Below are 26,045 nucleotides of genomic sequence, written 5' to 3'. Positions count from 1 at the left end.
AGATGCAAAGGCTAGGAAGGAAGGAGAATAATGTGAGCAAGTAGGTGTACATTGGTCATGAGTTAATTCAGGTTGCTGATAAAAAAGAAAATTGGCAGCTATTAGAACAGCAAGGTTGCGGAGCAGCCTTCTGGGGAAAGACCTGGCAGCAGGTCTTATTTGCAGCACCCACTTTGACAGAAGGAGCTGTGTGACAGGACAGCAGCGATCCAGGAGTTAGAAATTCAACCTTCAGAGACACAAGACTGCTGCTATCCAATTTTGTTCTATACCTGAGAGACATTTGGGAAGAAGCTTGTCAGTGTTTTGCAGGCTACTGCATATTAATTTATTCAACTAAAGCCTTTCTTCAGGAATTGCATAGGTTGCCTGCATTTTTTTTTCCCCCCTTTGCTGTATGATCTGGCTCTGGGTCAACTTTGGTTCCCACACTGCTCTTAGGCACTGAGGACAGGTGAAGGGGCCAGATGTGCTCTGAGGGGCATCACCAAACCGCAGTAATGCCAGAGGCTGGTGCAGATGGCTTGTGCACTCATAGTGTTATAGTTTGCCACCTCAGAAGGTCACCTCCTCTTGTGTGTCAGGTGTGACTGACTTCCTAAGATCTCTCGGGAATTTTTGCCAAACATAATTTCTCTTTAGCAGCTTAGCACACTTTGACACCCTTGACATCTCCTCGTCTTTTGCCTTGGCAGACTGGAATTTTTATGGGGTTTGGTGCCTTATTTAGAAGGGACTAAAGTGTTAATGAGTGTTGGGGTTTTCCATGTGGCTTGAGAAGCTCGAGGTTCTTGTAGCTCCCCCTATCCTTATCAGCTACTGCATGGTTTCCTGCAAGTGTGGAAGGCTTGGGCTCAGAAACATTGCATTGCTTCTTTCAATCCTATAAGCTATGCTGACTTTATATAGCAAAACATGGTATATCATATGCAGAAGATTTTAAAGAGAAACCGGGTCACTGGACTTCATACTGAAATCCACCCTTTTGGGTTCTTCTGCCCAACCTGTGCCAGAACTGGAGGAAAATAATTTGTGACTTAGAAATATCTCTCTCCCTTTGGGGGGAGCTGGGCCTAAAGGAAGACGGAAACCTCACTAATAGGTTCCGTCTTGACAGATCCTTGTGCGGTTTGTCCAAGCAGCGGAAAGGAGTCCTTATTTCCTCCGCTGTTCCTTGTGCTGTTGCATAAAGGCAAGTAAGTTATACAATAGCTAAATAGGGATTACACAACTGAGCTCCATAAGTCTAAATCAGAAACAGAGTCTCTATCCCGCACTGGACAAACATAAAAATGGGGAATGGTGAAATTCTGGTCCTAATGAAGTTAATGGCAAAGCTCTTGCTTACTCCAGTGAGATCACAGTTTCATCCAAAATCTTGGCTCAAGCCTGTAGTTGGCTGACCAGGCTGGATATTTAAAGCATATCCCTGTTAACTTTTTCTAAGTACTGGGATTATTTTTTTTTTAAAGCTTTTTGCTTACGATAAAAGAAATGCAGAAAAGTATTTTAAGACCAAGTACTGAGCAACCACTTGCAAACTTGAACTGGAAGCCTAAAAAGGGCCCGATATACTGTCTCTGAATGCAAGAACAAATACTAGCAAAGTAGTTGTTCCCATGCTTCAGGGTCAGTACTTTAAGCCACTGAAAGCTACTGCTGAGTCACGCTATGTGGGTATCAGAGGAAAAGATGGGAAACCCTGACCTGTGGGGGTTGGGAGTCCAAACAACAACGAGATATCAGCAAAACAAATAAAAGCCCCTAATGAACCTGAGACTTAAGCTCTGCAAGTAAATAACTTTGTGAAATGATCCACTGTATTACAAGGACTGCAGTGCAGCAGAGGGCCACTGAAGCCGTTTGGCACACAGACCAAACTAATTACTTGACAGTTGTTTTAGTTTGGCCTGAGGTGGACAGCAGTGCTGGGTAAGGAAAGCCACTGCAGTTTCTTCATGTCCCCAGGCTCATTTGGTCTGACAACTGAAAATTATTGCTGTTATGCTGAATGCTAGCATGTGCACCAGGGCTCCCACCCACAAGATTCCTGCCTGATGAAAAAGAAAGGGAAAAAATGGAGGAGAAAAGGAAAGCTTGTGCAGTCAGGGCCACGCATCACATTTATTCCCAGCCCAAGGGTTATTTCTCTCCCCCTCTTCCCTGAAGCATCTCTTAACGACTGAGCTGATTCAATGCAGAATGTCATTAACAATCTAACAGTGAACAAGGACTGGGGATCATCCTTATCTTACAGGAATAAGCTATAAATAATCATCTTGGGCAAATCCAACACCCTGACAGGGTGGTAGGATCCCAAAACACTGATTCCAGTGTATTAATAAACACAAATGCTGAACCATTTTTTGCAGAGCTTTTTGGAGCTGCGTAAATCCTTCCAACAAGCATCAGATAAAGCTGTCAAGGTTGGGGAAGAATTGCTTCTACGTATGTAATTAAGCCTGAGCAGTTAAAAAGACTTAGCCTGCTATAAACAATTCGGTATGGTAGGTCAGTGCCACCCCAGTGTCATTGCTGACAGTTTCATTACTTAGGCCTGCCATGGATATAGTTCTCCAGGCAACCATCTGGAAAGTCATCAGAGCCTTGACTGTTTCATGACCAGCTTCTGACCAGCCCACATATGGCCCAAGCAGGGCAGGCCAAAACCTCACAGGCTCAACTGTAACTTCCAACTTTTATCACTGTGAAATATGGTGGCATGGCGGGCTGTGGCTCTGTCCCTCCTCTGCACCAGCTAGAAGCCAGCTGGAACACGAAGAGCCAGAGAAATGGCCATTCTTGTTTTTCTCACTGTGCAGAACAAGTGACTACCCAACTTCTAAGTTTCATACCCACCCATTATACTGCAAGCTTACACCATCAATTTGGATGGACCCATCTTACTTTACAACTTCATTCATCCCCTCTGATACCTGTCTACCTCCTTCTCCCTTCATTCACACTTTTGTCTTTTTCTAACACCTCTCTACACTTATATTTCTTGCCGTATTCACTCCCTCTCTCACATCCTTGATTGCACCTTCTTCACGCTACTCCCTCTTCTTCTCCTTAGTTACACTCTGGACCCCAGAGATCCTCCCTTGGCCTCAAAAAAAGTGATGAAGAGGAAGAGTAGAAGGAAAGAAGAGTGATTCTGTGTAAGAGATAGTGAGAAATGCAGAGTATCCTTTTAATAAGGCCCTTTGAGAGGTAGCCAAGTTAGCCAGATTTTCGTTTGGTGAACCCCTGCTTTCTCCAGGTCATGGGTCTTGTTCTATATTTGTGCTTCACTGGGTAGAAGCTTTGCTTGAGTGCTCATGTGTAGCACTCAAGGATTAAACCCAGAGGTACATGAGCAGGTAAGGTGACGCCAGAGTCAGTACACCAGTGCATGCCCATGCCAGGCCTCCGTTGTTCCCAGGAAGCCCATAAGATTACTTAGCTTCCATCCATTTTTGCAAGTAGTTATTCTGCAGCAGGGAGGTATCCATTTTTTCAAAAATAATCCGAGCATTTATTGTTCAAAGACGCTGCCTCTGTCAAGGTCTTCGCAAACACTTACTGTTAAGCATGAACATGCATTTTTTAAGTGTAATGACGAACATGGTAAACTAATCCAGTCTCACTAAAGTACAGAACAGAGGCACGCCTCCAGTCCCAACAAGTATTGTTCATACTTCAGATGCAAAATCAAGAAACCCTGGCCTTTGGTGCTCACTGGTGTCCTCACAAACACAAACAGAGGCAGTGATTACCATTCTGTATATTTTTCCAAGTTCTGAAGTGCAGTCACATTTGTTTTACATTGACCATTTCCAAAATAACAAAATTTAAGAGGAATCTGGCTCATATGTTTACTAAACACTTATGTTTGCCTTTTGAAATAAAAGGCAAAAAACAGAGGAGACTTACTTCTCAGCTGTTAAGTGAAACAACACTTAACAGTAATTCTTGTGTGCAGATTCCTCTACCCTGTCCAGCCTCAGCCAGAGATAGAGACAATCTCGTTCCATGCCTCCCACAAACACTGACACTGAGGTGACACTCTCCTTTACGGACACAGCATCCCATATTGGGTGGCTAAGGAAGAGACTTTCATTTTATCTATAAGGAATTCACTGGCAACAAGTCATGTGAGAGGCAGATACAGAAAATGTGCTTGAGGATGCTGAGTGGCTTATCTTACAGGATAAGCTCTAGGGTTTATAAACTAACAGCTCAGCTACGAATTGCCTTCCCCAAGCCACAAACACCTGATAGCTTTAGTTCCAATCATGAAATTACAAATATGGTAGCAAACAGCAAATGCTGTGACCTACATGGCTTGCCACATGGTACAAAGACAACCACAACAACAGTATTAAAAGTACACAGTCCTGTTTATCCTAGTGATCCTAGAAGCCCTTTGCAAACTTCATACATTATTTTATGGCAACCAAGCTCTGAGAAAATGGCCTGGGCCAGAATGAACAAGCACGATGGGTGGGGTACAATTACCCACCACAAAACAACTCTTCAACCATAAACAATAAACATAAACAACCATAAACCGTAAGATGTGGCTTAAGCCAGGAAAAACTTACTGAGAGCCTGTCAGGTGCTGAGGATGTAACAATCTCTCACCTAGTCTCTTCCTGAGTAAAATAACTGGGACAGTGTTGCTTTCCAGTATTACATCTCCTCTAGTAAACCAAAACATTATACAATACCTAAAAGTTACAATTTCCATTTGTCTTAGCAATATACAAGAATATATTTTAATAACTTCAGAGTGCTGGTCCAAATATACCCACTCTTCCTTTTCATCTGGTGCTGCTGCTTCTTCACTAAAGCCAACCAGAAGTGCAAAATTTCTGCCCAGAGGAAAAGACCTTTCTGTGATTTATAATTAGAATATAAAGCCAACAATTACAAACAACAGGGCATACCCATCTTACCCTGATTAATTCTCTCCGAATTTATCAAAACTTTACTCAAAACCAGGGTCTCCATATGCCAGCATCTAAATTGCCTGACAGACACATGGTTGAGTGTAAAAGCAGAATCAGTCACATCAATGTAGTAATATGACTGAACAAGACCTAGGTTATTACCAATTCCAGCAGTTTACTTACCCTATAGTAGTCTGTGCTGTACACATCTCTAGACATCCCAAAATCCCCAATCTTCACCAGTAGGTTCTCACCAACCAAACAATTCCGGGTAGCAAGGTCCCGATGCACGAAGTGCTGCGATGCCAGGTAAACCATACCAGCCGCAATCTGCTGGGCAATGTGAAGCATCTGGGATTGGGTCAGCTCAGCAGAACGGTTGCCTTCTGCCATCAGTACTGCATCTGGTCCATGTGCCCTGCACCACAATACAAGCTGATTAAGTGACACACCACTTGGAAGCTGGAGAGGTGAGAGGCATTAGTGAGCCTAAAACCACACAACTGACTCATTCAAATATATTAACAAAAGGGCTACAAATTCATTGGTGAGATAGGGGGAGATTTGTACCCTGGATTTTTTAATTACTGTTTTCCTTCATTGTGCGAAAGACAGGTGGTGTGAAGAGCATTACACAACAGGTGATATGCTACTTATGGAAACGAGGCACATGCATTCATAATATGCCTCTCTGTCTGAAACCACCACCTTTCTCCTGTTTTGTTCTACTAATCTCTTCTGGAGAACGGCTGGCAAATGCAGCTGTTTGGTAACTGAGGAAAACCTTGTCACTGTATAAGACTGAAAGGCAATGAATTGGCATGCATAGCATCACTTTTCCTACGACCATCATTCCTTGATTTCTACATGGAGAAAGGCCATTGACCTTTCCATCTTTTCTTAAAGAAGAAAGAGCAAATTCCTTCTGAGATGCCATCTGAGAAACAGGGGCAGCAATTTTACACTTGCACTTCTAATTTCCTATCCAAATGCACAGCAGGAAGTAATTTTTCGCATATGTCATCACCAAGGGTGAGTCCTGCCTGAAATGGGAAGTCTTGACAATAAGAAGAGGACACAAAAATGACACCATTTGAAACAACTAAGCAGCTTCAGAAATGCAAGCTATTCAAGATCTATCAAGTCCCTAAGATGCAATAATCACTGATTAATGACAAATTTGTATACACTCCAGCAGAAGGAAAGCTGGTTTGCATCTGGAAAGCCCAGCAAAGTACTGGAACACATGTGCTTCACCCATCTTGACTATGTTAGCTCCAGTACACACGTAACACCCTAGTATCTCGAAGATACAGATATAAACATTCCTACACACAACCTTTTCTAGTACGCATTACTAGCTAATCCTTATCCGATTAGTGAGGTCATCTGGCAAACATTCCTCATTTGATACACTTTAGAATATTCTGAGTACCCCTTTCCATCCATTCCATTATTCTGAGTTTTCAGAAGCCTTTTTTATTCCATTCCTGCAGACTGTTCTTCCTAAAAGACCACCTCTCCTCTTCCCTCCTCAACTTTATTTTTTTTTAAATATCCTAGAACTGATTTTTGTTCTCTCTCAGAAGTCCTTCCTTCCTACAAAGAGGAGTTTTGGAGAATCACCCTTGTAATCAACAAAGGTGAGGCCTGAATTCATCCCTAGGGGAAGGGCACAGGAGTTTGGAAAAAAGCTGCAAATGAATCAAATCTGTGAGATCAAATCTGACATTACCTATTAGAAATATGATATTAAAATTGCCCCAAGGGAAGAACTTCATGAATAAAGTGACAGATGTGAGGAAGAGATGAAGGAGGGTGTGCAGCATTGCTGGGACTGCATCTGGTACCAAGAAATGAAGCTCACTACCACAGGTGGCCATTCAACTGGTCTGGGTTGGGGGGTAAAAAATAGAAGGATATGAAAACTCTAACCAAGACTCATAGGCAAATTCCTGTTGAAAAGCACTGTACCTTATCATTGCATGATTTTTTTAACAACTGTTCTCAGACATGAAGCTCTGAGTTGTTAAATTAGAGCCCTCTTCATCTTTTGCTAGCTTCCTCGAGGACATGATCTGTACCTAATGAAACTTTTGGATTATTCTTAATGCTCCATTCACCTTTCTTGTCCTTTTGGTGCTGACTGTAAATTATGTGCTCCCCAGTGTCTGCAACAGCCAGGAACATTGACAGAGATTTCTTTGGATCCCCATCAGGCTTCATCAGGCCAGAGGAAGCACAGGGCAGGCCTGACTTCGAGGCTTTAGTATTAGCTGTGAAACAGCTTTTGGCCGCATGCAGACAGCAAGGCTCGGTTTGGGTTAAATTTCTGATTCATTTTTCCCCGACAGCCTTTGGTGGCGCTGCAGGGTAAGAAATACAGGCTCTTACAGCCCGCTTACAGCTAACCTCTGATCTGCAGCACAAGCTGCTGCAAATGTGAGAGGAATGACAAATTGGAGCTTAGGTTTTACAGTTTGTCCCAGCATAATCATTTTATGTTCTAAAGACAATTAAAAGATAATTAAAAAATAAAGATAATTAAAATATAATTTTAAAAGGTAAGATCTAAAGTAGGAAATATACTGTCTGCTGAACTACCTTTCTGTACAGTAATTTAAAATCAGAGTTACGAGGTAGGAAAAGGCCAATTAAAGAATCAAAGAATAAGTATTTCTTATGAAATAAGAAATTATTTCTTATCAGCTGTGAATCTGGCTTCTTCTAGTGGAAATTCAATGTCCTGAAAAAGTATTGGGATGGCATCTTAGGAAACTGCAGTTCATTCCTGATCCACGGCAGAGGTCCAACCAGGCAAATGTAAATGCCCAGACATGGCTCTGACAATATACTTAAATCCTCTGCCAGAGAGACAATCAGTCTGGGAAAAGTAAGTAGTGTTTGCTCTGCATCCCCAGTTCAGACCCCTGCCTCCCTGCCAAACTTGGCAGCCCTGCAAATAAGGGAGGATGCTAGTTGAAGTCATTTACTTTTATGGTGTAGCTATTTGTTCAGCAGAGATAAGAAAGACAGCAAACTCATTTCACACAGGCTATCAAAAATGCATAAATGGCAACACTAGCAGTCACTAGCCATTTCAGTCAGAAAATCTGGACCCATTTAATGGGACACCTGTTTTGATTGTTCTACAGCTTTGTCACAGGTATCTTTCCAAAATGGTGGTACCCCTAGTTATCTTTGGCAAGAGAGATCTCAGTACATTGAAATGCCTTTGCGATATCCTTTGATGAAAATCACATAGAAGACCTTGAAAGAACAGTCCCTTATGCAAATGGGTTTGGTTTTTTTTACATAGGAGTAAAAGCTGTCTCTTAAATGTTTATTTTTATGTCAACGAGTGCAAGCTAGTGGAAATGGCACATACACTAGGCCACTGTTCAAAACTTCCTGGTTCATGAGTTACCTGTTACTGTGAACCTTAGGTACCATCTACTTATTTATGACAGTTTTATTGCCAAATTTAAATTTCTGAGGCACATTCCTGAACAGCTTTATGAAATAAAGCCCTCATCCAGACCCCAAGAGGTAGCATTTTCCACTGCACTGAAGTTTCCGTGGCTCACAGTATCCTTCCTTCAGATTAACGGCAGTCTTTCCAAAACACTGAGAGGAGGGAAGAGAAAAGGGGTTAGATTTCAAAAGCTCTTAGATGCCTACAGATAGTGATAGGTGTTGAGTGGGATCTTCCCAAGTGCTACCAGAAAGCCTGCAAGAAAATGTTTCCTACTGTAAGATTTATAACCAAATATTTCAGAATACAGTGAAATATATTGGAAACAATATTTCTTTCGTTCTCACTCCTTTGGTGCAAAGTGTAAGGCTTGACTTAATGGTGTTTCTAAATAAGCAAAGAAACAATGAGCCTCACATCCCAGTACAGAAGACAAGAATTGCACAGATTTGCACTCCCAAGTGTCCGCATTTTCTAGTGGCAGTAGTTAATTCGACATTAAGTACCAGTAACACCTACCTTCTCTGCCCACTCCTGTCTCAGCAGCACAATATGTGTTCGTAGATTTACCTGAGGAATTTGTTAAGATCTCCGTGCTTCATATACTCAAAGACCATGATGAGTGGATCACCCTCGACACAGACGCCATAGAACTTGACGATGTGCTCATGTTGCAGGTTAGTTAGCAGCTCTGCCTCACGGTGGAAGTCCTTGCGGGCATTGTCACTGGCATCCTTCAGTGTCTGGTGGAGAAAACAAAAATGTAAGGAAGAGGAGTTGTTTGCAGAAGGTAGCGAACACGTGGGATGGCACTGTAAGGGTAAGATAAGGACACTCTACTGCATAAAGAATGGAGGAAGTACTTTCTTAGTAACTCTTTTAGAAATGCAGATGTGATGTTTAAGTGCAATTAAATAACAGCAGTACAATTTTCATTCTTCTGCCACACGTTATTCCAAACAATGATTTTTTCTTGTAAGAGGATGTTACTGTGATCTTACTGTGCCAAGTGTTTTCCAAACACGGAACAAATAAACTGATCTTATCAAAAGAATATACTAGTACACAGCTGGTTCATATCCTTTAGCATTTAACTCAGGCAAACTCTAGTATCCTGTTGGTATTTACCTTTCTCATATGTTCTTTAAAATAAAACCCTGCTTCCTTAAAATATTTAGTGGGAACGTAGATGCATTCTTTATGTATTACTAATGTCGCTATTGCTGATGTTGGCCCCTATGGTGTGCTATACATTAGGTAGATTTATAGAAGGGTATGTCCCTGGACCAGAACTTACAATCTGAGACTTCAGCCAGAAAATCCTCTGAAATTCAGTAAATCTACTCACATGCCTAAGATTAAGCATATGTATAAATAACTGGACAATTAATCTTAAAATGATAGACAGAGATGAAGTAGATGCAGGTCACAATTCTGGGCTGTCAATTTTTCTCACCCTCTTTTATTTATACAGCTATAAACTCTTGCATATTTTCATTTTGAAGGAAGTATATCAACACTGGATCAATTAGGAGACTTAAGTGTTGTAAAAAAAAATAATGCTAATTTAACTGCCACACATAGGAGGTTTCAAATGTCGTAAGAACTACACTTCCTGAGTAAGGAAACACTTTCATGCACCAAAAAAAAAAAATTCTGACACCAATTAGATGAGGAATAATTATAATTGACAAGGCTCTACCTTCAAAAGGTACAGTGGTTGCACTATACTAATTCAAACAATATTTTTAAAACAGTACAAGAAAGATAGCAGTTTACCATTGTTCACAAATTATTATTCACAGAAAGTGATATCTGGGCCCTGCACCTCTGGATTTTAACTACACCTAGACTTAATACAAAGGAAGATGAGACAGAAAAGTAGTGGCATTGTTTTAACTAAAGATGCTTTTTCCTGGCCATCTAGTCACTTTATTTTCTACCTTGAATTCATACACAGAGCATGGGACCAACCACACTCATCAGAAAAGACACCAAACAAGTTGATACAATCATTCTGCCAACAAAAGCAGTTTTTAGCTGCAGCAGTCATGGCTTGTTCAAGCTTTTTCTTTACCAGAGAATTCAGACAGTTTTTCTAGTATTATATGTATGCATGTGTGAAGAAGGACCTAAAAGATTACTGTCAGAGAAAATACTTGTTTTGCTTGTGAAACGGCAACCACAGGTCTTGAGATATGAACAGGTACTATAATAAGGTTCAGGTTGGGAGGCAAGGAGCAAGGCAGACTGGATAGCCATCTACCAAGTTCAGGGGCTTTTTCCTGTGGCTTTCAGGCTCTATGGATCCTAGAGGCAACAGAAATCACTCATGCCACAGATGCCCCTTCCCTGAGGGACCCACTTATGAATCTCTTGTGTCTTCAGGCCCAGAATCTTTTTTCCACAAGTTTTACCAGTGATGATGCAACAAGGATATTGCATCATCAAAGCTTCACAAGCTATGATATATTACTATGCACGGCTACATCATCTAAAGTGGGTATCAAATTGGCTCCCCACTAGGGTTCCCACACAATCATATCTGAACTGAGCGAGGACTGAAATTGAAATGTCTTCCACACTTCCAGGCTCTGGAATGATGCTTTAACATGCTACAGGCACCAACCCACAGTCCAATCTACACTATATAATGAAATCACTGGGAACAATTCTGTTGTCACTTGAGTTTCCTCTGGTGGCTTTATGTATAAAGCAATTGGACTGTAATTCTTCTCAACAACAGAATTAGAAAAACAATTAATATAAAAATCTTTTTAAAATAATAGCAACCTGGGAAAAAATTGACAGGGAGGAGCATAGGCTGATACCCTTTCCAGCAGGCTCTTTCCCTGTAAAGACAGTAAAAATGCTGACAGCTCTGCCCTGTGAGGATGGCATATTGTATATTTCAGAAGACGCTTTTTATCTCATAGAAACAGCAAAATTATCATATGACAGAGCAGTTGCCATGGCAATTACACATTTTCTGTCAGACAGCAAAATGCAGAAAGGTCTAAAACCCAGGTAAAACTCAGGCAGTGTTTCTGCTACGAAGGGGCAACTTGAATTTCTGTCACCCACCATTGCAAAACCCCCTTTTCATTATTTCATACAGCACACAGAATAGACACAACGCATGAGAGATAGCTGACACAGTCAGGCAAAGAAGAGACTGGAAAGTGAAAAAAATAAGTACATAGAATTTACATAGAAATGACATTGACTAATGCGTTTAGCTTGTTCTCAGTGCAAAAGAAAAAATAAAACCAAAATAAAACTGTAAGAGTGTAAGAGAGAAAAAGACATACTCATTATTATTATCATGACTGACAAATATGCCAAAGCTCTGCATACAAAGCACTCTCACCAGTCGATAGGAGCTTTTCCTGGTTAGGAACTGAGATAAAACCGCATGTCCTTTCCAGCCGCTCAAGCCAGCAGCTAAGGAGGAGGGACATACTCCCTTGGGCAACAGAGGGACCCCCTGGCTGTTGCAGGAGCTCCATGTCTGCTGAGTTCATCCTTGTGACAGTTGGACTGCCACCCCATGCTTATTCTTCTCCACAGAGTCCTTGCCCAGGTGTCTGCATACCATCTGGTCTCTGCAGACCTGTGCAGTGTAATGTGTTCAAACCGACAGCTCCTTAGTCCACCCTAACAGCACAAAGCTGCACTCATGGGCAAGTCAGACCTAGAGCAGGGGTACATGGCTCTCAGCAATATCAGTATGACTTGGTAATGAAACTCTTACAACAGCTGTCTTTTATACTGTTTCAGCCTTTCCTTATGAAATCCTTACTACTGCTCTCCATCACCATACAAGAGCTGAGTGGTATATTTCCTCAAGGAATGACGGGGTGGTTTTGAACCTTCTCTGAATGGAAGACCCAAAAAGTTGGAAACCTTTGTTTTTCCTCTGCAGGTGCCATGGAAATGCTCTTTACCTCATGCACATAGCAGTCTGTTAGCTGAGCACAATCCAGGACAGCACAGGGTGAATCCCCTTCCCACCTCCCAAGGGAGCCAGAGGCAGCTGGGAACCTGTGCCCTGACAGTCATTCTTACCTACAGCTCTGACCAGGTTAAACTAGTGCAACACCTGCCATGCCTGGAGATCTAACCCTATGAGGACAGTACTGATCCAGGCCTGAACAACCATTGTGGCATGGCAAAATGGCCCACAAGGAAACAATAACTTTTCCTTCCTCCACCCTCTGTTCTCTAAAAGTGTCTGCAGCAAATGGTGTACTGTTGTGATGTACAGACTCACACCAGGGGAAGGCTAGTACAGTGTCCATGCAACCACCTTAACCTGTGGTTAAGCTCTCTGCTCACAGAGTTTGACCCACAGAAAGCATTTCCAAACACTCAGTGCTCCCCGCAGAATATCTCATAGTTGAAACAAATTTAAACAGATTGTTTTTCTCATCTTCCAAGGAACAAAAGCTCAAGCACTTTGGTTTGTTTACGCCAAGCCTGATTTTATATCTTCCCAGATTTTTCTGGGCCTCTTAGTTCCTAGATAATTTGCTGCTGCTACATCAGCATTTCAGATACCAGCTGGCTGAAAAGCAGAAGGATGTGTGTTGAGTCAGTTGGAGCAATGCTCAGGGCCAGGCGCAAATCACAGAGTTGCACAGGCAGCTGGTGTGGACCACCAGCCCTCCTGATCCCCCAGCCCCATGCAGGTGAAACTGTGCCTCCTCAGTGCTGTCATCCCCCCGGCACTGCCTTTCTCCTCAACAAGTACATATTCCCATTCAGCTCACCAATTTTATTTCACTGAGACAGATGTGTTGTGGTTTTGCCCATGGGGGTGAACCTCTCTAAAGCCTTTGCTGTGCGCTGGGAGAAGCTGCCCTCCACTGCTGGCATCCAGGTCTGCTCCTCTAAGACTAAAAAAAATAAAAAAAAAAACCCACCCCACCCCACCCCTCCAAAAAAAAAGACAAACCCCACACATTTTCACTGTCAAACACTGTGCCCAGTGGTGGAGTCCAGACACAGACCTCTGGCTAGCTCTCTGCACACCGGTGAGGTCCCATACCTTGAACTTCACAGTAACTGGAGGATACCTGTGAGCTATGGTTGGTACCATGGTGAAAGAGAGAAGTGCCAGGCAATTAACCCTTCAGTTATATGGGAATCAATCCAACGGCACAGCTCGCCAAAAAATTTGCTCTTTGATGGCAGACAGAGACACATCTTCAAGAACCAATGCAAGAAACCCAGAGGTAATTCTTCCCACAGCTGCCTGGAAGGTCTTTATTAAGAACACTACAAGGAGTGGATTTGGTAAAAAAAAATAATAGTATGACAACTGGTCCAGAAAACGATAGATTTGTCATCTAAATCCATGGAGACATCTCTCCCTTTAAAGGCTGAATGGTCTTCCTTTCTTCTTTGTGAATTATACTAAGAAAGAGCAGCAGAGAGTGAGTGCGGCAGAGCATTTAACAGCAGAAGTGAGAGGCTCCATTTGGTAGGGACTTTCAAAGGGAGCAAGTGAATGGAAAGACTTTTATTTTGCTATCAAGCAGTTCCCTGAAGTGATAGAGGAAAGGCAATTTCCACTCTAGCTTCACCAAAATACAATAGAAAATTCATTCAGATCTAGTTTTGTCATCTCCTATCTCTTTGCTTTCTCCTGTCTATGATATATCCCTTCAGGGCTTAATTTTTTTCTCACCAGTCAACATGACTGAACAACTCCCAGGTATCAAAAAGCTTGTAAGCTTGGCAAACTCCAAACCCCTGTTATTTATGACGGAGCAAGAAAGCATTCTACAAGTCCATCCTCCTTTCATGTTTTCTCACTGTCTGACCCAAATTCAAAAAGATGATCTACTCGATTTGTTTTACTGTATGGTTTGATTCAAAATGTCACATGCTTGATTAATTGTGACTGGTCAGATAAAATTATTTTCTGATCCCTAGGCACAGCCCAGATTCTGATTGTGTATTCCCCCTGCATTTAATGAGATACCTCAAATGCTGAACACCTTGTTCAGCTTTTGGCAGAACGCTACAGATGGAGAAAAGAGATTGTTGCCAGGGAGACTTTGCAAACTCTTAGAGTGTAGTTTCACTGGTATTGTTTTCTAGCATACATCCATAGCTGAGGTCAACAACCAGTCTCAGCCCTTCCATTTTGCGGGACAAAAAGGTTTGGTATAGTGAAGCAGGTTTGGTGTCCAAGCTCCGAGATCAAGCTTGAAATCTTCTTAGTCCTTGGTAGATTCCCAATGTATCATGTAGTCTTTGCCACTGATGAGAACCAAACAAATTCCATCTTTTTTTTTGCCCCAGAAATGTGAGAACTAGTCTGTATACTTGAAACTCCAACATTATGGACGTTACCTGTAGTTTCCTCCTCCTCTGCACTCCAGGTCTAACATATCATGTCTTTTGGATTTCTGTGCAGACAATGTTTAACAGCACATGACAATATGATCCACGAATTTGTTATAACAATCCTGGTAGCTACATTAATGACAATTACCCAAAGTTAATTTCAGTGGTTAACTAAAAGAATGGCATAATCCTGAAACAGAAAGGCCTCGTTTGACTAGCAATTATACACATAACCTATTCACTTAGCTAGTAATATTTTTTTAGACACACATATATCATATGTATTTTTAATGACCTAGACATTATTTTTCACTAATTATATTTTAGATAGATCGTAAAAGATTTTGCCCTTCTGTGACACAGTCTGTTTCCCCCTTTTCCTTATGAAATTCAGCTCTCATTTTATCATCTACAGTAAGATCAAATACCACATTCTCTTAACACCCCATTAGCCTTGTGATCCCTTCCACATATATCAGAGCAGTTATATTGGCTATGGAATAGGCAAAAACGATCATTTACAAATAAAATAGCATTAGTTGCAACCACGAATTAATAATGGAAACCCTAGATTCTTTTACCTTCACTGCCACCAAGATCTTGTCCTGCTCAGGACAGAGGTTATAGCATTCTGCCAGAAAGACTTTCCCAAAGGCTCCTTCTCCCAGTTCTCTTTTGAGAACGATATTATGGCGCTTGATGTGCTGCACAACTGTGAAGAGAAGAGAAAATGGAGGTCAGAACTGAGCTTCAAGGCCGGGATGGGACGGAGTCCATGCTTACAGCCGCACAGAGACAGGGTTGCCTGTAGAGTGGGGCACATGTCATGGAAGGAATCAAATGCCTATGTGTCATTCATTAGTGCTTTGTCCAAAAAGACTGAGTTCATATATTCATATTTGGAGAGTAGCGCATTTGCTGTATAAGAAGATATGGAATTAAGAGTCATCTGGGAAAAGGCCGTTTATCATCGCATTAGGATGTCTGCTGCAGAGCAGACATAACAGCCAATGCTGGTTTTTTTAAAACATGAAGACAAAGAATCAGAAAACAAACCAAACCTTTCTCATACCACTTCTATTTTTTTACCTCTAACAACACCTGAACACTCTCATCCAAAGCCAAAAAGTTTTAAAATTAACCTAATCCAAGAAAACAAAATGTGCCATCTTTCAACTAAACCAAGCTTACTCTCTGGTTCTCTTACCATTTGTTCAACTGCTTTCCCTCTCTGTCCGATACTACCAATACAATAAGAGAGAAATTTTGTTCTCACAAACTTAATTTACAGTATTGCTCTGAAGTAAAAGAAATAAAAAGATGGACAAAGGTTTTAGTCAGCATATGGACAGGGCCTTAGCTGAACTGCTGTCTAGAATCAATTGATCCAGACATTAAAGTCCTTAGGCATTTTTATTTAACTCATTTTATATTTTCCTTTCAACACAAGCTTCCATTAAAAGATTTAATATTTAAAAGACTGTACCAAATTTTTTAGAATACATTATCCATTTGCAATGTTTAAGCTAAATAAAGCAGCTGTAAGGGCAGTTTAACTGGCCAATTCAACAGGGCTGACAGCTTCCGTTGCTGAAATTGTACAAAACAGTCAGCATCTACAGATGAATTTAACCTCAGTGCATTTAACTGCTTTTTCAAACACTGAAATTTAACCCTGCCTGGACAAAGCCTATTTGCAACATAAACCTTAACACAGTGAAATAAATGGAAGTGCAAAGGCACCAGGCCAGCTTCTGCAAAGGCATGAATCTCACCTCAGCTGCTTAACTACAGGAACCAGGACTGAATCCTGTCAATAATTTAGGATATATTCAGATACAGACCAACCCCTGCCTCCATGCTTGACCACATGCCTGTTCCAAACCAGATGACCACTTATGGAGAAACCACCTTGCCTCCATTACTAAAAGATGGAAGACAGAGTGCTGCTGGTAAGAGCAGTGGGAATAAATGGCACAGCCTGTCCCCACTGCTGTCACCAGCATTTGGAGAAAAGGCCCACGGCCTACAAGAGAAAAATGTGTGTCCCCCACACCCTGAGCCTGCAGCAACATAACCCAAGTGCACTGCATATAAATGCACTTCATATCCATGTGCATGCATATGAGTGGAGCCCAGTGCTGGAGAGAAAAGGAGAGCGAGAGATGTCCCCACGTAACTCCATCATGGCTCTGCCAGGTGGGCAGTGCACCAAGGATCAGACGTCCACCAGACCCAGCTGGCATCTGCCAGAAACCCCTAGGCCAGCATGATAGCAGCCATGCCCTGGGACCAGAGTGAGGAAAACCATCTTCTTGTCATGCCACACCAGACCCATCGGGGCTTGCTCCTGTCCCCACAGCTGGTGGCTGCAGAGAGGGCTTAGCCTGCACCCTCCTCCAACACCAGGTCTCCTGGCAGAGGCCACAGGTCCCATTAACAGCCAAGTACACTTGAAATGAGACTGCAAGGTAAGATTAAGCTTTATTGTGGTGATGCATTTATATGAGTACCCTTTGTTGGGCCAGCTACCTGAGCAGCTACCCTGCAGTCAGTAGGAATTTGGTTTTTGCTCACATTTCCTCCTCAGCACTGTCTTTTCTAGTAAAGCACAAAATGCAGTCAGCACAAGACAAACCTGAACCAAAACCCCATGGACACAAGTTAACCAGCATCCCTCACGTCTGCTAATACCAGTTACAAGGCAGGCACGCCAGGAGGGCTGCTGCCCTGGCATGTCTCCTAAGCATGGGAGTGTAGCACACCTCGTGACCTGAGCTTTAGAAAATGCTTACTAATACACGACTACTCCCCTCTACCCCCTGCCAAACCTGCCATTCAACCCTGCCTCTTGGGGAATTCTTCTCTTTCTCTCTGCTTGACCAGTATCACCAGAAGGATGCTTCTTTTCCTTTCCTAGAAAGAGAAGTTCAGGTCCACATTACCAGTGTCACCATCTGAAAATGTCCACAAAGACAGGGAGCAGGGATGAGATCCTGTCCTACTGACGTCTGTAGAAGATCTGCAGCAGAGGCAGTTTTTCACTTGGTTCTCTCCACAGCTGCCAAAGACCTCGTGATGAACACAGTTGACTGACTGAATTTTGTGTGGGTCCTCTCCATCTTGAACCCAGCACACCCCTGCTGTTTGCCCTAGCAGTACAAAGGTTTTTTTGTGAAGTTCCTGGAGAACTTCACAAACAATAGAGTAAAAATAAATAAGAAACATATTAAATACTTCTGTGTAGTACACTTACAGCTGCTGCTAAACGCTCTTATATAAACCAAGCATTTGAATAAACAACCCATCCCGTAAACCAAACTGTCAAAACTGAAACACAGCAAGCCGCAGAAGAGATCTGCACAGAATGTATTTGTAACTTGTCACGCTCTATCCATCCCTGCTACCTTTCTGAGCTGCACTGAGTTACTAAACAAATAAAAAATGACAGTAAATGTGACTAAATGGGCAGACATTGAATATAAGAACAATGTAAGTAAATCAAACACATGTGATGTGACGGAAATACAAGCTAAGGAAAAAATCCATTTAGCACACTCGAGGCCCTAGCCATAGTGACACCATCTTCAGTAGGAGGAGATTTCAGCAGGAGATATGCTGTAAAATTCAGGTCAAAATCTGCTTTCAGTTAATATCAGGATAAAGCCAATTATCTCTCTTGAAGTCCAAGAGATTATCCTGGATTAACATTGAAGAAACAAAGCAGAATTTGGCCAAATAGGTGGTATAACTGAATTACCAAAGAAATTGTCTCATAACATTGTCTCACAAGCAAAGATACGCAAACATTAAAAGGGCTGCTATGTATTTTTCTCCTTTTGACTCTAAATGGTGATTGCCTTTGAGCTGCTATTTGTACTTTTAAGAGCACATCATCCCTGGTTTAAAAGATCCTGTCTGATTACTGTAAAAAAATATGTTACATTAAGCTAACAGCTAAGTCGAGTTGAAACACTTTAGAGAAAATGCAACATAAAATATGAAGTGAGACTGAGCAAATTAAACAAGGGTAAATGCTGAAAGGAGGCTCTGGTGTTAAATAATAACCACACAGCCATGCCCATAAAAGCAGGGAACTCCCATAGATAACCGCAGGCAACTGGCTGGCAACAGGGAGCACAGCGGCAGAAAAGGACTCTCTTCCCATCTCGAGGTCTCAGAGACATCCCACCAACAGAACTGGACTTCTAGGTATTGCACTCACTAGCAAATAACACATCACACTGGAAATGATGCATCAAAGCCTTATCCTGCAAACGCTATCTGCAGGCATGAGACTGAACTCCCCACATAACCTAACTCTGATGGCGAGGCTGAACACAGAGGGTCACACCATGATCTGGAGTGGGTCCCAGCAAAAAAGGCAACTCAGGATCACCTCACCACATTGAATTCACTGAGTTGGATGTGACTGGTTCCAGCCACAGACAGCAGGACACTCGCCAGTATAAATGACTAAAATGTTTCTGTACATGACTGAAAAGTGAAATGCTGTGACAGAGTGAAAGTGTTTTCCCCTTGGTCACAAACAATAGGTCTGAACATTTTACCACCACATGTGACCACTACACCACCTAAGCTGACCTTCTACACAGCATGGGGCATAGTGTTGAGTTGAATGACTTGTGCCTGGCAGGAGACTGCCTCTAGAAAGTGGCTGTCCCAGTCTTGATTTGAAAGCCTGAACTATTCACTTGCCCTAATGTGTAATAATTTTCATTGCTAATAAAAATGCATGCCTTTTTCTTTGCCTCTTAATTTTTAGCTTGCCTGGCTTGCACCTCCCTCCCTTGGGCTTTAGGAGACTTTCTCTGCCAGCTGAACAGCTTTTTAAGGTCTGGTATTAAATATACATAATTGACGCTCTTCTCAGTAAGGCAAAGAAAGTTTGTGAGTCATTTTCATGGCTCTTCTCTGGAAAAAATTTCAACAACCTTTTAGAATAAGTTGTTTCCAGTTGTTTCTCCCAATTGGAAGCCATATTCTTGTATCACACTCTACAAGGTTGTGATAAAAACATAAGATCAGCTCCCTGTATCTCTGCATGACCAAAGTTCACACTGGTCTCGTTTCACAGTTGGTTTTCCTAAAGAGCACAAAAATTACATAGTTATGTGGTATGCATGAGTGTATCTCATCTTGAACACTTCACCCAACTACAATACCACAAATGCTGTAAGTTTCAGCTATGTTCACATATGCCTTATGAGAACAGCAGGGCAGAGATCTGTCCTTATGGAGAGGCTGCAACACAGACTCACTGCCTGATGGACAGTAAGAGCCACAGCAGACAGGCTCCGTCATCACTGCTCACTGAACTACCAACACTAGAAGATCCTGTTGTGCTGCATGCCCACTCAAATAATCTGCTGAGTCTGCTTTCTAGGATACTGTTCAAAATTTTGACAGCAGTACACATGTGGAACTGTTGTGATGTAATGTGTCGTGCCAGGACTCTGAGAAGGTAAAGAGGATTTCCTAGATGCCAAATAATCAAACAAGGTAATGTTACAAACATATTTTCAGTTGCATAAGAAAAAAGCAGCCACAGAAAAGGCTCAAGCTTGTGATGTGACATGAGGTGCCACAGAAAGACATTTTCTGAGTTTCTTCATTTCTTCTCCCACCATTTGTCTTGCAATTGTGAAGACTCGACTATTTCTAAGATCTTGCCAAAAAAAACCCAAACTTTTGTTTGGGTTTTCCCAGGTGTAAATGCCTGAGTGATTGTTCAGGTAGTATACCAAATTTGTACACCATTTGTTATTTACATAAAAAGAGGGGTGGAAATTCAGAAAATCCCATAGTGGGAGGATGCAACATCACTATGAACAGCAGACAGCAAGTCTAGCCCGATGGCTATCAGATTCTGCAGTGCAGCACCTTTACAGCTCTGTGTCCTATTGCCAGAGTAGAAATGTTGCACATTGAGATATCTACTCACTAATATTGCAATAAAAGTGAAGAACCACCTCTTTTTTTTTTTTTTTTTTTTTTTTTAACCTTTTAGCCTGTCAGGGTTGCCTGGATGCAGAATTAGGCCAGCTCAGTTCTGAGAGTATATTTCTGATTATTTGATGTGTTTAACCCATACGATATTCATTACTGATTATTCTGTCTGTATTATTGTGTAGTGCTATTGCTGTTTAATTTTTACCATACAGCAGCACCAAATTCTTATACGAGACCGGTGTCCAGCTGTTGTAGGCACAAAAAACCAAGCAGCATGTTTTCATACATACAGTCCGCAGCTGAGATTCAACTCACACCTCTTTAACAGAAGGAAAATAACCCCAAAGAAAACCCACTCCTTGGATACTCTGCTCTAAATGGAAGATGCTGGTACAGGCTATAGAAAACTGAGTATGGCAGATTGACAGAAGAACTAGGTCAGAAAGGCACTTGGCCCTTGTCACATTACTCATACAAATATGGCTTCTCAATCATATTGAATTTTGTTTTGTTTAATTGAAAAAGAACAGTTTAATTCAACAGTTGTAAAGCAGTTACCCCAGAGCGGCCATCAGTGATTTTCCAGATTTTGCACAGGCATAAGACCCCAAGTGGACCTTGAGGAGACATTTAATGGACAAGTTGAATAGGCAGTGGTCTTTCTGGAAGAACTGGAGACATTTATGAAAGGCAAACCTGTGAGCACTCATAGGAATGGCATAATTCCCAGGAATTTCCTAGCTGTCAAGAGCATTACATTTGATGATAAATCCAATAACTGTGATTGCTGCAGCTTAACCTTTCAGTTGCTTTATTTACAACTTAAATCCTCGCAGGATCTATACTTTAAATCCTAGAGTGTCTGTTGTCTTGCCTGAGAATTAGGCTTCACTTCGTGACATAGTGCTGCAGCTCCTGGGAGGAGTGCCCAGCCCTCCCTGACCTGCCTGCAGCAGCAGGGGCACCACAGCTCTAGCCCACTGAAAACTGATTTTGCTGTAGCTGGCATGGCTTTTCTCTGGCTGAAACTCAAGTGTTTGCTGTCTTTTGGGGTTAATATTTTATTTCTGGTGAGGCTTTTTATCTTACTCTTTGGTTACAGTAACTGATTTGTTTTAGTTGGCTAAGATCCCCTCAGTTTGGCTACAGATAGGCATACTTGATTAGATCCTTATAATAAAATAAGAACTACTAAATAATAAATTATAATAAAAATGTTATCATTATTTTAAGTGCATGAGCCTTATGAGCTAAATTCACCCTTCAGAAAAACAAGAATAATGAAGTTCACAGTTTTTCCAGGCATAAATTTGCCCTTGTATACAAAACCTAAGGTACACAAGGCCCTCAAGCCTAAGCAATTTGAAACTGCTTTTTATTTTAATTATAAATATGTATCAAATATGGATTTGATCTGTTACATATTAAAACAATTGGGATATCTTAAAATAAATGAAAGCTAAATTTGACACTCTCTGTTTGGAATAAATAGCAGATATTAATCACTCTGCATTTTTCTTTCTATGCTGCTTCCAGACTACTAATAGCTTTTCAGCACAGTATGGTAAGTCATACCATGAATCAGAAAACTGTGCTGGAATTTCCACCAAACATTGCCTTTGCAGATGTGTATATGCTTAATTTGTAAATGCTAATCTCAATGCACTTCTTCCAAAAGGTTAACAATCGTAAAACTTAAAGGCTATTGTGCACGAGTTGCTGTATAAGACCTCTGCTAGTATTATTTTACTGTGGCAAATCTGGTCCATCTTCCATGTTTAAGTTAACTGGAGACAATAATCACACCATCACTACCCTTCTCTTAGCTCAGACCAGGAAGTCCTTTCCCTCAGTATGATGCTAATCTTTAGTGATCTTCTGTGCTGCAGAAAGAGAAGCACTCAGCCAAGGACCGGGAAGTACCATCTAGCATATCTCCTATAACAGACACTTGCAGGGAAGAAGGGCTAATAAACATCCTGTCTTCAAAGAATTAACTCTTTTCTATCTCTGTTTTCAGAAAAAGACATAGTCTGAAAAGCATCCCAGGATGCCAGCCTGAGAAGAAGGACCTGGAAGAAACATCATACATACAGAGACTGAGCCATATTCATGCTTGGCCTAAGTGGATATAAAGGTGAAATTCAAAGGAAATTGCCTTATTTTTGATGTAGGTTTCTCTGCTTTGCTTTTTTGCTTCTCATTTTAAAAGAAAAAAGAAATAATTTTGTACCTTGATAAAAGGGAGGACAGAAGGATTTTACCGGTGGCCTTTCAAAAAGAAATATGAAAAGTAAATGGAGCTTTCAAGCCTGTGAAGGAATAAACCACATGCTTAGCTCACAGTCCCAAATTCTATCCCCTTATATAAAAGTTAAGCACATACTTAGTCTTTACCTTTTGCTGAATTATTTTACTAAAAGACAGAATAGCATCTGATCTGCCAGGTTAGATGAGTAGGTGTGCCCTGCTGCAGCCAATTGTGCATGGAAAGAAAAGGGAACAACAGAGAAAACATCGCAGTAGCATGACAGAACCCAGACTTTTATATATCACTTTTATGCATATTATTTACCCTTTTCCTAATAATTTTTGTCCTGCTTCAGAGCACCTTTTACAGTTCTATCAGGCCACAGCACACTGTGTGGCTTTCCATGAGGAAAGCTGAATCTTGTGCACGGCCATATTTTGCTTTCTTTGGGCCAACTGACGGAAACTCCTCTCCTAGAGGAAGGTTCAGTCTCTGCCTGCTTCCTTAACTGCACTCAGTTAAGGCGTTGCTGCTATGTGTTTACTTGCTCTTAGGATTCTGTGCATACTGCCCCCTTTCCTGGGTTTTGCCTTAAGTGGCCTTTAAAGACAGAGAAAAGTTGCAGGTTTGGTTATCTCCCAGGAGGACCCACAAAAAACACATAAAGACATTGGCATTGCAAACAAGCAAAAGAAGAAACCTTCCTCACCCTTTGATCAGAAACCTGTATTACTCACTGAGAAATAAAATCAGCAGGAAGGAGTGAAAACAAATCTTGAGTCTTTGTATACACTGAAAATGAAAGAACCTCAGTTTGCACTCTGTCCTCTGGGGAAGCAGGAGGGGTTAGCGCTAACTGTTATACTGCCCTAAAGCCCCGTGTGACAGAAGAGATGAACAAAACCATCATAAAGGGTGAACAGACCTGGAAAAGAGGCTATTTCCTTTTACAGATGTGCTGTGTCCTTCCATGGCAAGGCATCTATTGCTCTGCTTTTGTTTCACTGACAGGCTGGCATACCACTTTGCTGGGCATCTCATCTACAGAGGCTTATGTCTTCACAGGGCATTTCCCCCTTGGCCCCTGTTAACGGTTTCAGAATCCCCGTGCTAATGGCTTAGAAAGGCAGTTGTAACTGGCAGCATATGGATGCAAGGTACACCCAGACAATTCGTCTTTACTGCTGGGCTGTGCCAGATCCTCTACTGCAGCCACAAAGCAGTCAAAAAATTATTACATTGTACTAGCGTCAAACAAAAGCCCTACAAGTTCTCAGAGGACATCCAAATGAAGTGACAAAGGTTTTGCAAGACTGAACGAGCTGAGGGTTTTTCAGGATCAGATCCTCAACAACTGCAAAGAAAAGATGACTTTTCTTTTGTCTTGTTGCACATGCACTGGAAAAAATTCTTCCTCTGTTTCCATATGAACATCGCTCATGCTTCAATTTTCAAAGATTAAAAAGATCTGCTTATTGTAGACCACACACCACGTCCTCTGCTGACCTGGTTCTTCTGTCCTGCATCCTCCAAAGACTAAAACCATAACAGGTATGTTTGTTGTATGATAACACAAATTATTCTGTGTGTAAAGGTCATGAGGTTTCTACAGCCTGGGTGACTTCTCATCATTCTCCAGGGTCTGACAGTCTCCCCAGATCCTAGGAAAGGATGCGAATGAGACTCTGTCATGCCCCTTGCATTAAGGTTTGCTTAAGCAAACAGTGGGCCTCCTTCTTGGAACTGCTCTGTAAATTATAGTAAACTATAGCCCAGCAGGATTTGAGAATACTTCAAAGCCTTTCTTAATAGCAGCAGGGTAGGTGCCTATTTTAATTGTCTGGATAGAAAACCCAACCTGCTCTGCAGATACAGTGAGAAAAGAAAAGCTGTGGCTTGGCAATGGGAACAGCAGGACTACCCCAGATCATTTCTCTTGCAAAAAATGTCACGTATTTTCTCCCCTCTTGGATCTGCATGTTATTTTCCATGTAACATGAAAACTAACACATCTAGCTAACAGATCTTGAAGAGTGTATGAGAAAACTCATTCCATTCACTCAAGCTTTGGACTGTGCTATCTGTCAGTTGAAATTGTTTCTCTGCATTTCAGTCCTCCTTCTTTGCTAAAACAAGTTTGGTGAGAGACCAGAAGTGTCAACTATGTACAGCCCCTGCACAACATAGAGTGCAGGGCCATTTGCGCTTTAGTGAATCGGAGGTAATGCTATGCTCTGTATGCCCTCGTGGCCGCAGACAGCTAGGCACCAGTCACTCACTCAGCAGGTAGAGCGTCTGTCCACCTAGCAAGCCAAACAGAGGTAGGCTTAGAGTAGGAGCAGGCAGTGCCTCAGCTCTACTACAGACAGCAAACCAACAGGTCTGTTTCTCAGCAAAGCTCCCTTCAGACATATGGTCAAATAAGGGCTTCGTAAATTTTCACTAACACACGTAAATCCCCTCCCACATATCAATAAAACTTTATTTTAGAGAAAGGGATTACTCAGAAGTTAATGATACGATATGTCAGCAGCTAATGAAAACCAAAGACCTGTGCTCTTTAGGATAACAACAGCTTCCCACAGGGTCCACTGTGATAATGAACTGACAGAGCCCCAGTACCAACAGCAACAACACAACCAAACAACCACTAAAAGAGATCTTTCAAAACTGTGGCCCATGATGAGGTTGAGGACAAGTTCGGTCTCTACCAGTATGCTTTCAGCACCTAAAAGCATCTTGGTTTTGAGTTGATAATTACAGTGTGCTGAGCCAAGCAGCTGTCACTAAGGAACAGGAGCTGCCCAGATGAAGCAAAATGCATAGAAATTTACTGCTGATTTATCACACATTAATGAACCCAGTTACAGCCTTCTGAAGCATGGAAGTGAAAGACAGGGAGGAAAAAAAAAGAGGAAAGGGAGAAAGAAAGAGCTTTGAACATTTTGTTCCAGTCAGTTTCCAAAAAGGAGGAACACACCAGGCATGATTCAATCAAAGGATGCCCTCCCACAGCCCCGCTGTTGCTGGAGAAGTGGCCACTGGGCAGATACCC

At 41.8% G+C, this 26,045-nt stretch overlaps 1 protein-coding gene across 2 annotated transcripts in view; it reads right to left on the bottom strand.

Annotated features, from left to right (window-relative positions):
- NTRK2 (neurotrophic receptor tyrosine kinase 2) overlaps positions 1 to 26,045 on the bottom strand; it is a 204,588-nt gene that overhangs the window by 39,187 nt on the left and 139,356 nt on the right. For both annotated transcript variants that reach the window (XM_064438186.1, XM_064438181.1), the window contains 3 exons: positions 15,348 to 15,478; positions 8,980 to 9,152; positions 5,118 to 5,352 (listed from right to left, as the gene is read on the bottom strand). In XM_064438186.1, coding sequence (XP_064294256.1) covers positions 5,118 to 5,352; positions 8,980 to 9,152; positions 15,348 to 15,478 — 539 coding nt within the window. The remainder of the gene's footprint in view (positions 1 to 5,117; positions 5,353 to 8,979; positions 9,153 to 15,347; positions 15,479 to 26,045) is intronic.

This window comes from Phalacrocorax carbo, chromosome Z (assembly GCF_963921805.1).
Source record: "Phalacrocorax carbo chromosome Z, bPhaCar2.1, whole genome shotgun sequence".
NCBI lineage: Eukaryota > Metazoa > Chordata > Aves > Suliformes > Phalacrocoracidae > Phalacrocorax > Phalacrocorax carbo.
Note: the sequence above shows the minus strand (reverse complement) of the source record. Positions and strands in the feature narration are given on the sequence as shown.